Source organism: Enhydra lutris, unplaced genomic scaffold (genome assembly GCF_002288905.1).
Source record: "Enhydra lutris kenyoni isolate GAN:26980312 unplaced genomic scaffold, ASM228890v2 scaffoldscaffold15, whole genome shotgun sequence".
Taxonomy (NCBI): Eukaryota; Metazoa; Chordata; class Mammalia; order Carnivora; family Mustelidae; genus Enhydra; species Enhydra lutris.
Window position 1 is genome coordinate 51,253,908 of NW_019154099.1, and position 17,094 is coordinate 51,271,001.

A 17,094-nucleotide genomic window follows, 5' to 3' on the forward strand; every position below is an offset into this window, starting at 1 on the left:
TAATCTTTTAAAATAATGAAATCTTTACTTAATGAAGGACATCGGAAATCACAGAAAGGTGTCAAGAAGAAAAAAATTACACTTATTACTCAAGGCCAACCATTCTTAGTTTTTCCTGTTTCTCCCCCACTATACACATTTATGAATACATATGACCAATCACGCATCATCAATCCATCAATAATACAGTATTATATTGCTATAAAATATTCCCAAACATGGCCATACCTTGCCAGAATCCTGTATCATTTTGACATTTTCAGAACCAAATTTATCTGAGTAAAGTTTAAGGAGTCTCTGGGAAATTTCTGACAGAGGCGTGAGTTTGGGTTCTTTGTAAATATACTCTTTTCCATCTTCATCTTCAAAGAATCCCTGTGACATAAAGCACAATTAGAGCTAGTCCCAACTATAAGCCCTAGGTTTACCACCCAGGAAGGATGCTTGTGTTATATGGGTTAAAAAAAAAAAGAAAAAAAGAAAAAAAAAGCAGGGGTGGGGAGGATGAGTCTAAAACAAAATCCTACTTCAACAGGCTTTCTGAAGAGGAAAGGAAAATGATAATAATGTGAAGTCGGGCTGCAGAGATAAAGGAAAACACAGAACTGCAAACTCATTCAAGAATGCTGTCATTAAGTGTTGAGTGAAATGGAGGATCAGGGATTCAAGACTGTTTTCTCGGGATCGAATGATGGATTCAAGCCTGTTTCACATTCCCAAGAAGCAGAGCTCACTAACGAGTGGTTCAGCAGCCTGCTCCGGGCGGGCCTCGGAAACGCACATACTCTCCCCTCACTGGCCTCCCCCATTTACACAGGACTTTTCGGCATAAACAAAAACATTCCAGTCTGGAGCAGGTTCCGCAAAAGTTATCTGAAGGGTGTGTAAGTTCTGTTTTGCTTTATTTATGAGAAAAATATGAAAGGGCTGGGGAACGATAATCAGAAAACAGTTTCGCTCTCACTGGTTGGCATGTGGTTCAGCACCCATCATGTCTGAATACAAAAAGGCTTAGAATTGCATGGGAAGTGAAAAAGGTTGAAAATTTTAAAGTCCAGATTGGGGTTAATACTTGAAAGAAATGAAAAAAAAAAAAAGTTTCTCATCTAAAATAAAAGAGAAAATGGTGCAAAATACATAGCATATGAAAAAAAAAATGCAGGCTAAATGAGACAAATAACACCCACATCAAACTAGAAGTTTAGATGCAGTAATTTCACTACATTACTTGCTTTTTAAGCATTTACTATAATTACCTCCACATCTGTTTCACTGTCTGTGAACTGGTATTGCTATGAAGTTATAAAAGACAATAACAGAGTAAATCGAAGGTTATATAATGCTCATAGAAAACCACACACCCTAAATAAATTATAATAACTTAATGCCATTTAATCATGTTAGAGACTTGGAGGTTAAACTTGCAGTTAAATTTAAATGAACCCTTTTCCACAGGGTTTCTGAACTATGACAAGGGTAAATAAACTTGTGGAGATATTATACTACAAAAGATAGAGATGCACAGGGAACACAGGAAACTGAAAAAGTCTTAATTTTCATTTTAAAACATGCAGTATAGATGTATAAGGAAACAGGTGATTTATTTCTGTAAATGGAATAAAATGTTAAATTTTTTTTTTTTTTGGAGTTTGTAATGACCAGACAGATATACATACAGACTGGAAAAGGAAACTTGCAAACCACACTGAGGTACCAAAGGTGTGCTAAAAATATCTTATGGAGGGAGAACTTACCGCTGCCTTAAGAAAGTAATAAAGAAAAGACAGAAAGAAAAAAAAAAGCAGAGAGTTTACTGCCAAGGAAGATAAGAATCATACTAAGTATGACAAATTCATCAAATCAGCATTTATAGAAAATAGAAAATTTATAAAATATAACTTCATAGAATTAAAAAAGCAAAAACAAAACAAAACAAACAAAAAAAAAAAACCAAGGACTTAGGAGGGCTGCAGAACAGAGAGGAGGCTTACCTGCCCAAAGAAGGCCACTCGGAAGTATGTCCCCAGGAGCCTGCGGCCTGAGTGCATGACCTCGGTCACTTTGCTGTAGGCCCGGTGTAGTGTGTCATACAGATGGGCCAGCCTCTGAAAAGCAGAACAAAACCCATTTCCTCCCACTTGCAACTAGTAGAATCAGATTTAAAACAATTAAATGAAATCACAGAGGTAAAAATTCCTTGGACTTGAGCAAAAGAAACAAAATGCAAAAAAAAAAGAAAAAAATCAGGAGTGTCTCGAGTGCATAATTGGTAATGACCACTTTTCAATTACAGTATTTTCCACCCAAAGAGCTATTTTGCATATTGAGGATCCATTAAATCTCCACGTTGCAGGAAGCAACCTCTGTTTTCAAGTTAACATCAAATGTCAGAGATGGTAAATTAGTCCTACAAATCACGATTTTAGTCTTTGCTTTTCCTACCTTCTTTGATAAGCTACAAGAAGCTGGACCACCTCCCTAGCCCAGGAATGGTGGCAGGGACAATAGCTTCCCGCGTGGAGGGAGCAAGGAGGAACTCTGAGGAAGAAGGAAGCTGGTGATTGTAAAACTCGGTTCTTGGCAATCTTTCAAAACTGGGTGCTACAATTGCCAATCCTTGTTTTCTGAGATTTGGGGTCCGTATGGAGGCAGGGCCCGTGTGGGCCATGTATAGTGGCTCGGCAGGTGGTGACCTCCAGCGTCACACGGAGGGTCAGAGACCACAGGTCACCTCTGACCATGGCCTGCTTGTTCTCTTTGCATGTAAGAAGGTTTGCGTGTATGTGTCACCCCATTGTCCTCTCAAACAGGAAAAAACAAACCACTCTGATACCTCGAAATCTCTTCGTTTCTCGTAAATGGGGATGATGAGTTTATAGATGTCAGCGATGAGCTCATAGCGTTCAGCCTTCCAGAGTCCATCTGCACATTGCTCTAGAAGCTCCATGAGCACATCCTGATCAAGAAAGAAGGCCACGGGCCAGAGAAGAGTGTTACAGGAAACATGACATTGTATTCTTTGCAGAATGTTTAACCAGTTAAGATGGCTAGGAGGAAAATTTCAAAATACATTACTTCTAAACACTAACTTCCACACTTGTAATAAATAGCTCATCACTACGTTCTTTTTTAATGAGCCACTTTCCAAACATTATAAGCGGAAATGAAGGGTCACATTATATGCCTGTGTAGTAGTTATATACGATGGGAAAAAATGGATACTGATAGCTTCACACAGGCTCTCAATCCGTGTTTGGTTCTCTTCTTAAAATTATAATTTAGAGAATTTTTTTTCCCCCAAGGGCACCTGGGTGATTCAGTCGGTTGGGGTCTGACAAGACTTAATTTTGGCTTGGATCATGATCTGCAGATTGTGGGATCGAGCCCTCCGTTGGGCTCCACGCTTGGCAGGGAGCCTGCTTGAGATTCTCTCTCTCGCTCTCCTCTCCTTTCTGCTCTCTTTCTAAAGTAAATAAATAAATCTTAAAAAAAAAAAAAAAGAAAAAAATTTTAATTTTTTCCTTTCTGAGAAACAATGACAATGCTGAGACATGAAATTACTAAGTGTGACTTCAAGCCAAGTCAAGCATCTCGGAACAGTTTGGTGATGGCACATGGAAGGCGTGATGCCAGCCTCACCAACAACCTTTCCTTGGAAGTTTCTATCTGCTGAAGTTTGGGTAGTCACCCGCCTCTTATAAAAGTCCTTGGGAGGACTTGGGAGGACCTCTGGGAGGAGCTAACACTTCCCATGACTCAGGGGTTAGGGCATGTGGCTCAGGTATAAACTAATTAGCATGAATCTACTTCCTGACCTCAGTCATTGTTTCATCATCTGTGGAATGTGAACTGAACGGGCCCATCAGGATGAATTTTAGGATCTTGTCCCAGAATACTGGGAAGGAAGTGTTCTCACTGGCCCAGACTCAACAGGTAGCAAGGAGCCTGACTGGGGCCGACAACCATCTCAGAGCCAGCCAGGGGCCCATGTGCCTTACTAACAGAGTGGAGCTCCCCCTCCTTCCCAAAGCAGCTACATCAAGGATAACTCTGTTAAACATTCACACTTATTGCTGTCTGTCTTTCTGGGATTTCCTAATGGAAGCCAATTTACTCAAACTTTATTGTTGAAGCCCATTTATGTGGGACTTCATCAATGTCATTGAGCACATTTTAATGTGCTTTTTTGTCATCTCTATAGCTTTGGTGAAGTATTTATTCAAATCTTTGGCTCACTTTTCCACAGGGTTGTTTATTGAGTTTTGAGAGTTCTTTACATATTTTGCATAAAAGTCCATTTTCAGGCACACGGTTTGTAATTTTCTCCCAGTCTGTGGTTTGTGACTGAATTTTCTTAACAGTGTCTTTTGAAGAGCAGAAGTTTTTGATTCTGATGAAGTTTATCAAGTTTTTATTTTCTGGGTTGTGTTTTACATATTAAGAAAAATCTTTAATACAAGTCCATAAAGATTTTCTCCTTATGTTTTCTTCCAGGAGTTTTACATTTAAGTCTATGATCCATGGAGTAATTTCTGAATATAGTGTAAAGTATGAGTCAAATTTTTTTTAAATGAATGTCCAATTATTCCAATACCATTTGATGAATGCTATCCTTTCTCCACTGAACTGCCTTTGAATCCTTGTCAAAAATCAGCTGAACCTACAATTAATCATAGGAGGGTTCCTGCGGGTGGGTGGGGGGAGATGGGGTAACTGGGTGATGGACATTAAGGAGGGCACGTGATGTAATGAGAACTGGGTATTATATAAGACTGATGATCACCGAATCACTGAACTCTACCTCTGAAACTAATAATACACTATGTGTTAATTAAGTGAATTTAAATTAAAAATAGAAAAAAGAAAAAAAGACAAGAAAAGTGTTAAAAAATGATCTTCTCTAGGTATCAAATATACTATGTGTTCTACTAAAGCAAAGAAAATAAATTGTATTATCTGAATGACTAGGGAAGAAAATCGACCGAACCATATGTGTGTGGGTCTATTTCTGGCTTCTCTATTTTGTTCCGTTGATAAGAGATGTCTAACCTGTGCCAATACCACCCTGTCTGGATTCAGCTTTGCAGAAGGGTGTCTCCACAGTGACACTAATAATATCTAGAGCCACACAACTCTTTGTCCTGCGGTCTGTCCCATGTACTATAGAATGTTTAGCAGCACCCTTATCTTCTACGACAAGACACCACTATCAGTACCTTCTCCTCTCCCCTTTTCCCCAAACTGTGACATTAAAAACCATTTCCAAACATTACCAAAAGTTCCCCAAGGGATGGGGGCAAAATCATCTCAATGAGAACCAACGCTTTATAATAACCTTAAAAGTCAGATAGTATGACTTTTCGAACTTTCTCAAAACTGTTTTGGCTAGTCTAGTTCCTTTGCTTTTCCATATAAATTTTAGAATTCATTTTGTCAATTTCTACCAAAACTCCAGATGGGAGTGTGATCAGAACTGCTCTGAATCTGTAAATCAGTTTTAATAATAGAATGAATTATATTAATTGGTTTTCTAATGTTGAATTTTTAAGTAGGCTAAACACCCAGGATGGAGCCCAATGCAGAGCTTGAACTCATGCCCCTGAGATCAAGACCTGAGGTGAGATCAAGAATCAGATGCTTAACCAGCTGAGCCACCCAGGCGCCCCAACAGTAAACATTTCTACAGCAGTTGGGAATCAATTTACCAGAAAATACTGTCTGACTTTAAAAAAAAAAGATCTTTAAAGTAAGGCATTTAACTCTTCTGTCATGTTTACAACATACAAATCATAAAATCATCATCAGTATGACTACACTCTGAGCCAAAGCTTATAAAGAGGTATACCAGTTGTCTTATACTTTTATTGCTGGTCTTTTAAGTGTAAACACTAAACATTACATAGTAACTACCATAACAGCTATAGACAAAGAAGAAATCAGAAAAGGTTCTAATACCATCTCTTTTCCTCATGCATGTATATTATTATAAAGATGTACATCTTTCTTAGTTTTGTCTCAAATCTCTTCCAATAAGAGAATCTGCCCAGGCTAAGCATGACGAATGTTTATGATTATTCTACCGGTCCGCTAATTATAAAAAGCTAGATAAAACCTGTATAATGTCAGTATCAATATACTTACCTTTCCATATCAGTAAAACTGGGGATATAATGAAGGTCTAATCTAATTTGGTGGTCAGGGGGATTAAATAAAATTTTACCCACCAAAATGCTCTGAAAACTATAAATCTGTGTTAGGTTAAATTCACAGGCCAGTTAAGCAAATCTCTCCTATTTCAATCTTTGCTTTCTACTTCGCAGTGATTTTTTAAAAATGGCATCTTACTTCCACTGGGCTATGTAATATCCCACAGTGCTAACACATATTCAGTAGTTGGGAATTTCTTGGAGGAATGAATTAGTCTGCATATTCCTTGGTAATATAACAGTATTATTCATAGATGCCCTTTGCTGTTAGGAAGTGAGCTAACAGCCTTGCACTGCTTGCACACCTTAGGTCAAAGACATTCTTACTGGGTATTTTCTGAGCGTCTTCTCTCTCAGTGTTGCTGAGGGATTATGAGTAGAGGTGGAAGACTTCTGGAAGGGTCAATTCCCCATCAGGGATGAGAATATTATACACCCAAGACATTCTTCTGATAATGGAGGTCAAATGGAACTTTACCCATTTTAAAACTATCCTTAGGTTTAATTTACAGACTATCCATTTGACCCCTTTTCTTGATACTGGGCTTTGTTCAAAGAGAAATGTAAACTTTCTGTAAAAACTTATAACTGGTTCCACTAGTATAGGATAATCCACATTACAGGTGTGAATACACGATGATGATGCCCTGTTTGTGGATGGGACCACAGAGACCTACAGATTCTTAATTCCATGTTCTAGTGCTTATAGCACAATAAGCATCTGGAGTCGTTTTAACGTAATCTCACAGAAAACAGAAAATTCCTCTCAAAGACTTATGAAACTAGGAGTAGTCACTACCGCATTGTTAACCTGATTCTTTCCTTCATTCACTCACACATTTTACCAAGCATCTACTATGTGCAAGGCACTGTGCTTGACACTGGGGTTATAAAGCAAATTTATATAAATAAAATAAAGTTTCTGTATTTTATAAAAATGGTTCTATAGATTTTTCTATAAACGTGGAAGGCAGATTTTAGATGGTTTATTAGGCTATGTCACATAAAGGACATTTGTTTTGAGGAGGCAGCCTTCAAAGACACACAGGTTATCCTTCAGAGCAGCTAGAACTGATGTCCTAGAGATTTATGACCACCAACTGGAAGATGTAAGGTACATGTCAAGATACCAAGGTCGAGGAAAACAGTGATTTCAAATACATGCCCAAACTGCAAGTCACAAGGGTAGATGCTCTGAACTGAGAGCAGTAGGGGTTTATTTATTTAACAGTAGTCAGTTTGTCTCTGGGTGAATCCGGGGAGGCCAATGATCAGCGAATAAAGCACTTCCTGCTCTCAAAGAGTCCAGTATGAAGACTGATCCATAAAAAGATTACAAAAAATGTGGTAAGTGCTGATAAAGAAACATGCAGGCAATCAGGGATACAGACAGGAATGGTATCCATCTAGTGCTGTGGGAAAGGAGAGACGCAGAGTGTTCTAGACAGTGGTGACTGAGTCTTACAAATAATCAGGAGTTAGTAAGGTGAAGGTAAAAGGTGGCCGTAGGAAGAAAGAGAAGGGAGACATTCCAGGGAGAGGGACCGACATGGGCAAAAGATACGGGAGGGGAGGGCAGCATGGTGGGTGAGAAATTTACAAGTAGACTGAGGGGTTATTCAGAGTATAAAATCTGAATTAGGGAGTGGCAAGGGATGAGGCTGCAGGGTGGTGGTGTGGAAAGGATTTAAACAGACTAACCAGCTATACTCAAGTGTTTTATGTCAAAAAGAAATTAATTAAATGTAGATAATTTTGAGATATGAAAATACATATAGGCATATGTCAACTACCACAACGATGAAGTATTCTATAAGGAAGATGTTACTTGATTTTGAAATGATCTTCTGTCTATTTATGTAAGGTATCTTTACAGCAGCCTTTCAGGTATATTTTAAGTGGCCCTAGATTTTGGGACTTAATAAATATATATTAAATAGACTTTATAGGCCAAATGCCCCAAACCGGGAGTCTAGGATTTGAATACTATTCTTACTCTTGTTCAGTCAAACCTGAAACGTGTGGAAAGTTTAATAACAATGAAACATGAATTCAAGTAACATATTAATACCATAGGCAACTGAGTTAATTATGGAAAAATCGGTCATATTTGGTTCAGAAAGATGGACTCTGACCAGGGAAACTCCTCCAGAATGGCTGGAAAATGAGAACATTTGATAAAGCCAATAGAGCTTAGTAAATAATTGAAATAAGTATTGCAATTTGATGGCAATCAGGAATTAGGAAATAACACATCATCAACTTTTTTATGCTACTTGACATTATTTTTACCTTTTTCTCTGATTCAGGAGGCAGACCTATAGCTTATCAGTCTGATCATCAGTTATTAATATAAAGAAATGATAATATATACTACAAAAAGCAATGTCTATGTAGATTTACTAAAAAACATACTAAGGGGCGCCTGGGTGGCTTAGTCAGTTAAGTGTCAGACTCTTGGTTTTCGCTCAAGTCATGATCTTATCGATGGTGGGATGGAGCCCTACACTGGGCTCTGAGCTCAGCAGGGAGTCTGCTTGAAGATCCTTTCCCTCTGCCCCTCCCCACCACCTCTCAAACATACAAATCTCTGGGGGAAAAAAAAATACCCAAACTAAAAATAGCTTCTATAAGAAAACATAAGGCCTTTCATAAAAGTAGAGTATGGATTCCTGAACACCAAAGTTTAACTTAGTAGGGTAAATTATTCAGGTTAATGTCAACTCTATATACACCTAGACATTTGGAGCTGGTGCATCAAGTAATAATTCTTTGAACAGAAATAACCAGAAAGAAAGGAAGGAAGGAAGGAAGGAAGGAAGGAAGGAAGGAAGGAAGAAAGAAAGAAAGAAAGAAAGAAAGAAAGAAAGAAAGAAAGAAAGAAAGAAAAAGAAAAACCAATAATCAAAAAGAGTTCAGCTTGAGGGATCATGTGTGAACACAAAATTATAGAGTCATAGGAACTATGATATCATAGTAACTAAACTCTGGGGCATATATGAATGATACTCTTGGCAGAAATCCCATGTATTAATTTACTTAGAATTTCCAGCAATCACCACACCTGAAAACCAGAGCTAATCCAGACAATGGTCAGAGAGTTGATGACCTTGAACGGTTGTTATATAGAAAGCTTGATGGTTTTATCACCTTGCTTAAAATTTAAATGCCAAGATATATTTTCTAAATTGCCAATACATGCCAAGAACTGTAAGTAATTACTGGCTGGGGAAGAAAAAAAAAAAAACCCTCAATGAACTAATCCACAAAGCTCACATTTTATGTTACTAGATTGATCCTAAAAAGATCTCAGGTGTACCAAGCTCATGAGCCACTGAGACCACTGTTTAAAATGTCAGCAGCCAGTTTAATTTTTAAGTGTGCCCCAGCCATGCGACTGAGGTCACTAAGCACCCGTCTGTGGAAATAGCACACTAATGTTGTATGTGGGGGTGTGTGCTCACAAAAATGCCTATGTATGTGCAGGAGATTTAAACATTTTTATTTATATGCCAATTTTTCCATCTAGCATTGATTAATTTAATCTAACCTTACTTATGAAGCTAGATGTTGTCCCTATTATCTACCATTTAGAAATAACAGAAACACAGATGCCTGGGTGGCTTAGTTGGTTAAATGTCTGCCTTTGGCTCAGGTCATAATCCCAGGGTCCTAGGATCGAGTCCCACATCTGGCTCCTTGCTCAGCAGGGAGCCTGATTCTGCTTCTGCCTGCCATTCCCCCTGCTTGTGCTCACTTTAAATAAATAAATAAGATCTTTAAAAAAATAATAATGTAAACGTAAACGCTTGGGGAACGGTATACTTTACGGCTTAATTCACATATCCACCACATTATTGTTTTTCAAGAGTGAGTAGAGAACCTTTTTGCAGCAAAATGATCATTTGAGATGCTTGTTAAAATACAGATTCCCAGGCACCACACTCAACCAACCTGGGGGACTGGCAGAGCAGGAAGACTGGAAATATCTATCTGTAACAGGAATCTAAGTAATTTCTAACTAAGCATATGAAAATTTGAGGATTACTGAACCAGGTGTCACCTTCTGAGGCAGACACATCACTTATATATCCCCAAGCCAGCACATGGCACACAGCTAGCTTAGGGGATGAATCAATGTACGTAAATATAGAAATTTCCAGGTCACAAAGTCAGACAACTTCCAATTCAGACTATAAGGGACCATGGTTTTGGTGCTTCTCCTCAATGCAAAGAAAGCATTGGACGCAGTACGGTGTGCCAGGGCAGAGACCATATCACACTCGCATTTCTATCTCCAGCACCTAGTTCAGTGCCAAGGAAGCTCAGTAAATATTTGCAACATGAAGAGGGCCAGTATGTCCTGGTATGAGCCAAGGGGAGACCATTTAGAGTAGCTCCATGGGTGAAGTTCACTAGTCACTATTGCAATGACCTGCATGACTGCAAAAATGTCTACATGGATGTCGATTTTGGGGTTACAAAGAAATTTAAGCAAGTGGGCAAGTAGTGAGGATGAACTGTATTTTCTATTTCTCCTTCCAGGGTCCCTCTTGGCCCACCCTTCCTAGCTCTATGTGCTGGGAGGTTGATGCATCAGGGCTGCTGGCCTGCAGGGTGGGCTCCCTGTCCTCTGACTCCTGGCTGAGTTCAGCCAGTGAAAGGCCCAGCAGGAGCCTGGAGGGCAGGCGGAGAGTGAAGATGGGGTGGCTATGCACATGCCCCTTCCTGCCAGGGTACGGGACTGAGCTCTCCCCTACATCTTCAGGTGGCCCCCCTGTGGAGCTGCTCTCTCTCCCCTCTCCTAGCCCAGGGTGAGAGGTAGTACCCCAGCTCTTGCTAACCTCAAGGGTACTGTAATATTACTTGTCAGTTTCCCTACACCTTGTCCAAGCTTTCAAAATAGTCCCTTTATTAGCCTTTCTTCAATGTCCCTAGTGTGCTGCCCATTTCTACACAGGATTCTAAAGGAGGGATCTCAAAACTTCCATTCTATGTTGAGTTTTGACACACAAGGGACTCAGAATTCTTCAGTCTGCACAGGCTCCAACTTGCGTAACAGAACTGTAAACAGGGATGGGCTGTTTCTTTTTATCTAATCAAAAGCAGCCGGGAGGGAGTCTGCTCTTTAGATCAGAGTCAGGGAAGACGAACCGCGATCAATGAAAACCCATCTGAGGTCTGCTGCTAGGAGAAGTGTGTGTTCTTATGCAGCTCCACGAAAATCATGTTAGGAGAGCACAAGGCATTTAAGTACATCTAATAATGCAGATTAAAAGGGCAATGATTTTTATCAGGCTATGTGTTATACACCTAGTCCCATCAGCTTCCTCCAGAACTCCTTCTGGGAGAGAGATGTTCAACTCCCCTTTCTCTTGAAACATCCTGACAGCCAAAGCAAAAATGTAGGTGGCAATTTCTGGTGCCTGGCTTCTGGAATACGCTCCTCTTTCAACTCCCCGCTAGTTTCAATCTTGCCAGGCAGGGGTTGCTTAGGACTTGATAACCCCACCATGTCACAGCCTAATGGTTACAGGTCATTGCATACTACGGACCTTGTTAAACATTTACCAACTTTATGCTTCAAGGACAGGGTGGAAAATCCATATTCTGGAAATCGCTGATAAAGTTGCCCTCTCACATGTTTAGTTATCCCTCAGGCTGGGTGCCATTCACAAATTTCCTCAATAAAGCCTGACTTGATTATTCCTAGGCTGATGCCCAGGCTGCCGTGATCACTCCAGCCTATTACTTAATCAGATGAGCAAACCTGAACTGCATCTTCTGAGGAAGGACAGGATACTGAGAACTGTTTACTTTCAAATCTTTAGTTGTTCTTGGCACCACGACTTTCCTTATCAAATTCTAAATAAAATCCTGTACTCCAGAGGTCCGTCTAGGTGCTGGGTTGGACATGAGTGGTTTCTGCAAGGAGACAATACATTCGAGCCTCTTCTCAGAGAAAAACCCAGTTACACTTGCCTTGAAGGAAAACTTCAAGGTCAAGAGTATGCAAGCCTTATGGTCTCAGTGACGGGTTTTAAACTTCAGAGCAAAAATTAAAAATTACTATCTGCCCAGGCGTTTCAAGGTAGAGAGAGAGCTGAACTGTTAATGCCACTTCATAATTAACTGGTCGTCCCCCCATCTTTGGGACTTCAGAAATCTTCATCTATCATGGTTAAAATTACTTTAATATTTAAATGTGAAGTGCACTCAATACATTATCCTTCTTTCTCATGTTCACTTTTTAATTTAGGAGGGCATTTGAGACTAGACAATTTATGACAGTGGTTTTTAAACTAGGGCGGCTTGAGAATATATATATGCACATATATATATATATTTTTTTTTTAAATGATTGAATATTCCCTAAAAACTACTGAGAACTTTCGTGTATATGGGTGTTATATCTCAATATTTATAATATTAGGAATGGCAACTGGAAAATGCTACAGGTTTACTAATTTAATTAAGATAATAATGAACCTATTACATGTTAATGAAAAAATAACATTTTTTAATGAAAAAACATTTTCAAAAAAAATTAGGGAAAAGAGTAGCATTGTTTTAAATTTTTGCAGCTTTCTTTAATGTCTGACATCATAGGAGAAAATGACATTCTCATATCTGCTGCTGCACTCAATCTGTTCGACATGCTGTTTTGGATGATATAAACAAAGGAAGTCCAGCCCTCCACAGACATCCGGTTGGAAAAGGAGGGACCTCAAAGACTTCCTGAAAGGGTCTCGGGGATCCCCAGGCTTCCTGGACCACACTTTGAACTGATTCAGGGACTGGTTAATGTCATGGAGGGTGTGTGCTCGTGGCCCTACTTATTGGCAAGAACGTGATTAAAAGTCACAATATTAATTGTAGGACCTCCACATCATAAAAACAAGTACAACAGAGGCAGAAGTATTTACTTCTTTCTCTGTTCTTTCTCTCCACACGAAGAAACAGACAATATTATTTTTATTTAAAAGACGGGCAGGATCGACAAGCTGCCCCTTGACTGTTCCATTCTGCTCTGAGCTGAGGAGACGCAGGCACACATGGAAAGCCCCTCTGAAAGACAGTGACCAAAGAGGAAATTCAGGGAACAGAGCCAGAAAGTTGGCATTTGTTCCAACTCCTAGCTTTATTTTAAAACTTCCTCGTTCCAGATAAGTGGCTGCAAGGTGATCCTGTTTCCACAAGAAAGTAGCAGGAACTGTCACCGTAATCTAACGTGGAACCTTCTGATCTCTGCTAGGGGCGGGACGGGGAGTTCTCCTTCACCGCCGGTGAGAAAAATCTGGACTAAGGCCCGCCAGTGGAGCCCCTGGGCCCGGTCTGGCTGCTCGGGGCTTTGCATGTCTGCCGACACAGGAGAGAAGTCAGCGTGGGGGACACCGATTTAAAAGTCTGAGGGGTCGGTCAGTTCAGCTGGTTAGAGTGTGATGCTAAAAGATTAAAATAGTAATAAAACCCATGAGCTGGAGAAATTAATGGCTGGAAGAATGAGAAACCTTATGGTCAAAATGCTGGACCTTTTCCCACATGTGTTTGAGCTCTTGGCCTCACTTCCCTCCTAACGAGCTCCTCAAACTCTCTTTCCAGAGCAAAGGAGGAATTCCTAGAAAGGGGGCTGGCGGAGCTTTCGAGGCTGTTTCGGCCGCCTGGAGCATGAGCTTAGTCAGAGCGAAGTGGGCAGCAGCTGCTGCTGATAGAAAACCATCGTGTGAGGGGCAGGCAGAACACAGCCGCCCCCGAGACACTGGCGGACTGAAGACCCCCACAAGCAAGGCGCTCACCTCGTTGAAATGGACATCCTGCATCCCGACGTCTTCCATCATGGAGGCCTCCTCATCTATGTTTGGGGTGATCACCCTGAACGCTGTGCATCCTTGTCTAAACATGCCTAGAACGGACACAGCAGGGGAGAGAGCCAGTCAGTAACCCGTAAGTGGGATGACCTTGAGGGTTCTTCCAGCCCGCCATGCTTCTGTGTTTGAAGGAGACAAGGGACTCTGAAGTCTCTCATGTCTCAGGCCACCGTTCTCACAGGGACCCACTGTGTGCTTTTCTTCATTTGCCTCCTCGTACCTAGCCTTCTCCTCCCTCAGTTCTTTCCTCATCCTTTTAATTTGTTACCCGCCTTTATTAAAATGTATGCAACCTTTAAATAACCTGTAAATAAACTGTAACAGGGACTGGGTCCAAATCAGTAGTTTAAAAAATAGCAATAATTTGAGTGGGTACGGTGACCCGTGCTCAGATACCAAGAAAAATAAAGCCAAAGCCAATCAAAGAGAAACACATGCCTCCAACAGAACTGTTTCCTTCAAGGCGTCACGTCCCCCACTGTGGCTGAGGGTAACCCGGAGCTCAGATGAGAACTCGCTCTTCTCCTTCACGAAGCAATCTGCCAGGAGGTCACTCAACAGCCGCAGCCATGAGCTGAGAGGCTGTTTTAGCTGGTTCCCTATCTGCTGCCTGAGGGGTGAGGATGGGTCTCCTGTCCTCCTCACCACCAGAGACCAGAAGCACGGGCAGTATGAACACTGCAGACGTCCAAGCACTCTGATTCTCTAGGGGAAATGCTGTGAGGTTCATGCTGGGATAAATAATCTGGATAAAGATAAACCCCTGGGGCTCCTGAGTGGCTCAGTCAGTTAAGTGTCTGCCTCTGGCTCAGGTCGTGATCCTGGGGTCCTGGGATCGAGTCCCACACCAGACTCCCTGCTCCATGGGGAGTCTGCTTCTCCCTCTACCTGGATTCCCCCTGCTTGTGCTCCCTCTCTCTGTCAAATAAATAAATAAAAATCTTAAAAAAAAAAAAAAAAGGATACCCCCCCCCTTTAAAGCAATAATGGCCCATTTGAGGCCTTCACTCATCTTGCAGTCACTGGGGGAAAAGTCCTATGTCAGTCGGACACTGTCAGTTGGGCAAAAATGGTCAAGTACAGAAGGCCTTGAAACATCTTGCTACTCTATTCTGAGACCACTGTTTACAATAAAGCAAAACGAAACTCAAAACTTGAATTGAGACCTCCCATATTTTGGGAAAAAGAAGAACACAGAGTATTTTGAAAGCATGTCTTGAAAGAGTAGATTTGTGAAGGCACAGATTTTTCTAGCTCCCCGATGGTTAACGTTTCCAAGCCTTGAGACAAAAGACTCCCCCATGGTAAGTATTAATCTAGGAGCTTGAGGATACGTTAACATACAAAAAAGCAAAATTACGGAAGCCAACCACCCAGGCTTCTGGCTAGAGAGCACATTTAAAATATACACCTCAGCTCCAGCAGGGTAACTACAAGGGCAGCCCAAGTGCTTCCCCTCCGTGCACAGGGACAGACCGCCATGGAATTGGAGAGGAAAAGAAGGAAGGGAAGGAGAGCCAAGACTATCCATGCAGAGTTGCAAGGGAAAATCCCCACACCGCTAAGTGTCAGGTCATGGGGCAGCTGGGGCTCTGGGGGCTGGGCCCACCCTCAGGCTCACCTCCCCGGCGCCTCCTCTGACTGGTGCTGTGGCTGGAGGGGAAGAGGGGCAGCTCCGGACGGAGGGCTATGTCTGCTTCTAAACACGAGGAAATGTATTACCTGACAAAAGGTCTCAACAGGAAATCATGCTAGTAGCAAGAGAATATGGAAACCCTCTTTAATTTCTTTTTCTCTGGGGCTCTGATGTAGGACAAGCCTCGGTTCCCTTCAATTTCATCCCAAATAGTCAGCTGTACCAGAAATACAGAAATTCCCCGGCTGTGGCATCTGACTTTATACCATTTCTCACTCTGTAAATGTACTTCATGGAAGCCAGATCTGGTACTGCCGTGCTCCGGGACAAGAGCACACATCATGAGCAGCTTTTCTAAAAACCTCGGTGTTCTTGATTTTGAAATGGAAACGAGCAAGTGGTATTTAACCAAAAGAACCCATGAAAGGATTCGTGGTCTGCTTAACCGGGAACAAACATATAAAAGAACAGCACTCACACGCCCCTGCCCTCTCCTTCCCTGGGGAGGCAAGGTTTCTGGCCAATGAGGCCGCCTACCCAAATAATAAAGCCAAGTGGGCTGTGGTTCTAAAATAAAAAAAAAGTTGTCCGATAATCTCCTGTTAAAACTGTCATTTGACTGATAAAACTGTTACGGGGGAACTAAGGGAAGATAAATCTTCTGTCGGCTCAACACAGGCCATTCAAGGACACCCAGATGCAAAGCTCATTAACTAGTCTTTGCAAGATAGATCCATTAGTTAAAGGTTATACAATAATATGCCACCTAGTTTTATTTTTTATATTGGTGCCTCTGCTATGCCCACCAAGCTAAGCCAATGTCTTACCAGTGAATAAAACAATGAACACAGTGCACATACACACACACACAAATCCATCCCCCTTCCCCACTTCCAGATCTTTCTGAATGGCTCTCACTCGTCTTTGCTGCTCTGTATAGTTTTATATTCATTTCACAAAACACAGGACTCCTTCCTCACCTTTCCGTGTGAGATACTCTGCCACCAGCGCTGTGACGTGGACATAACACATGGCCGCCTAAAATAAAAGACACACACTTCAGAATGACCACGTACAGAGCGCGTTGGTGTGCTTCCGGACAGAGCTCCAGTGAGTGTGTGGACTTGTATTAGATCTCAAGGAAACCAGCGTTCCTGATAGCTGCCGTCTTACCTTTCAGAAAAACTGGAACAATTCATATAAACTGAAATTTTGAAGTAAATTGTAAATGGAGACAAATGGTAATAAGTTTGGTAAGTCTCATTTCTGTTTAGAATTACAAAATTTTAATGTAAGAGATAAAAAAAGCATTTTTTTTCTTACTCTAGTGAAGATTTCCGTATCACTTCTCTTAAGGTACAAAGAGGACCATTTGAAGAAAAGG

General features: G+C 41.1%; 1 protein-coding gene across 8 annotated transcripts in view; it reads right to left on the reverse strand.

Moving 5' to 3' along the window:
• LOC111147102 (dedicator of cytokinesis 9) overlaps positions 1–17,094 on the reverse strand; it is a 277,848-nt gene that overhangs the window by 15,890 nt on the left and 244,864 nt on the right. For 4 of the 8 annotated variants that reach the window (XM_022502993.1, XM_022502988.1, XM_022502987.1 and 1 more), the window contains exons 44-49: positions 16,691–16,748; positions 15,696–15,773; positions 14,003–14,109; positions 2,834–2,956; positions 1,992–2,105; positions 229–375 (exon numbers count right to left, since the gene is read on the reverse strand). In XM_022502993.1, the coding sequence (XP_022358701.1) occupies positions 229–375; positions 1,992–2,105; positions 2,834–2,956; positions 14,003–14,109; positions 15,696–15,773; positions 16,691–16,748 (627 nt within the window). Of the gene's footprint in view, positions 1–228; positions 376–1,256; positions 1,293–1,754; positions 1,761–1,991; positions 2,106–2,833; positions 2,957–14,002; positions 14,110–15,695; positions 15,774–16,690; positions 16,749–17,094 lie in introns of all 8 variants that reach the window. The other 4 variants (XM_022502995.1, XM_022502989.1, XM_022502991.1 and 1 more) reach the window with 2 other exon arrangements.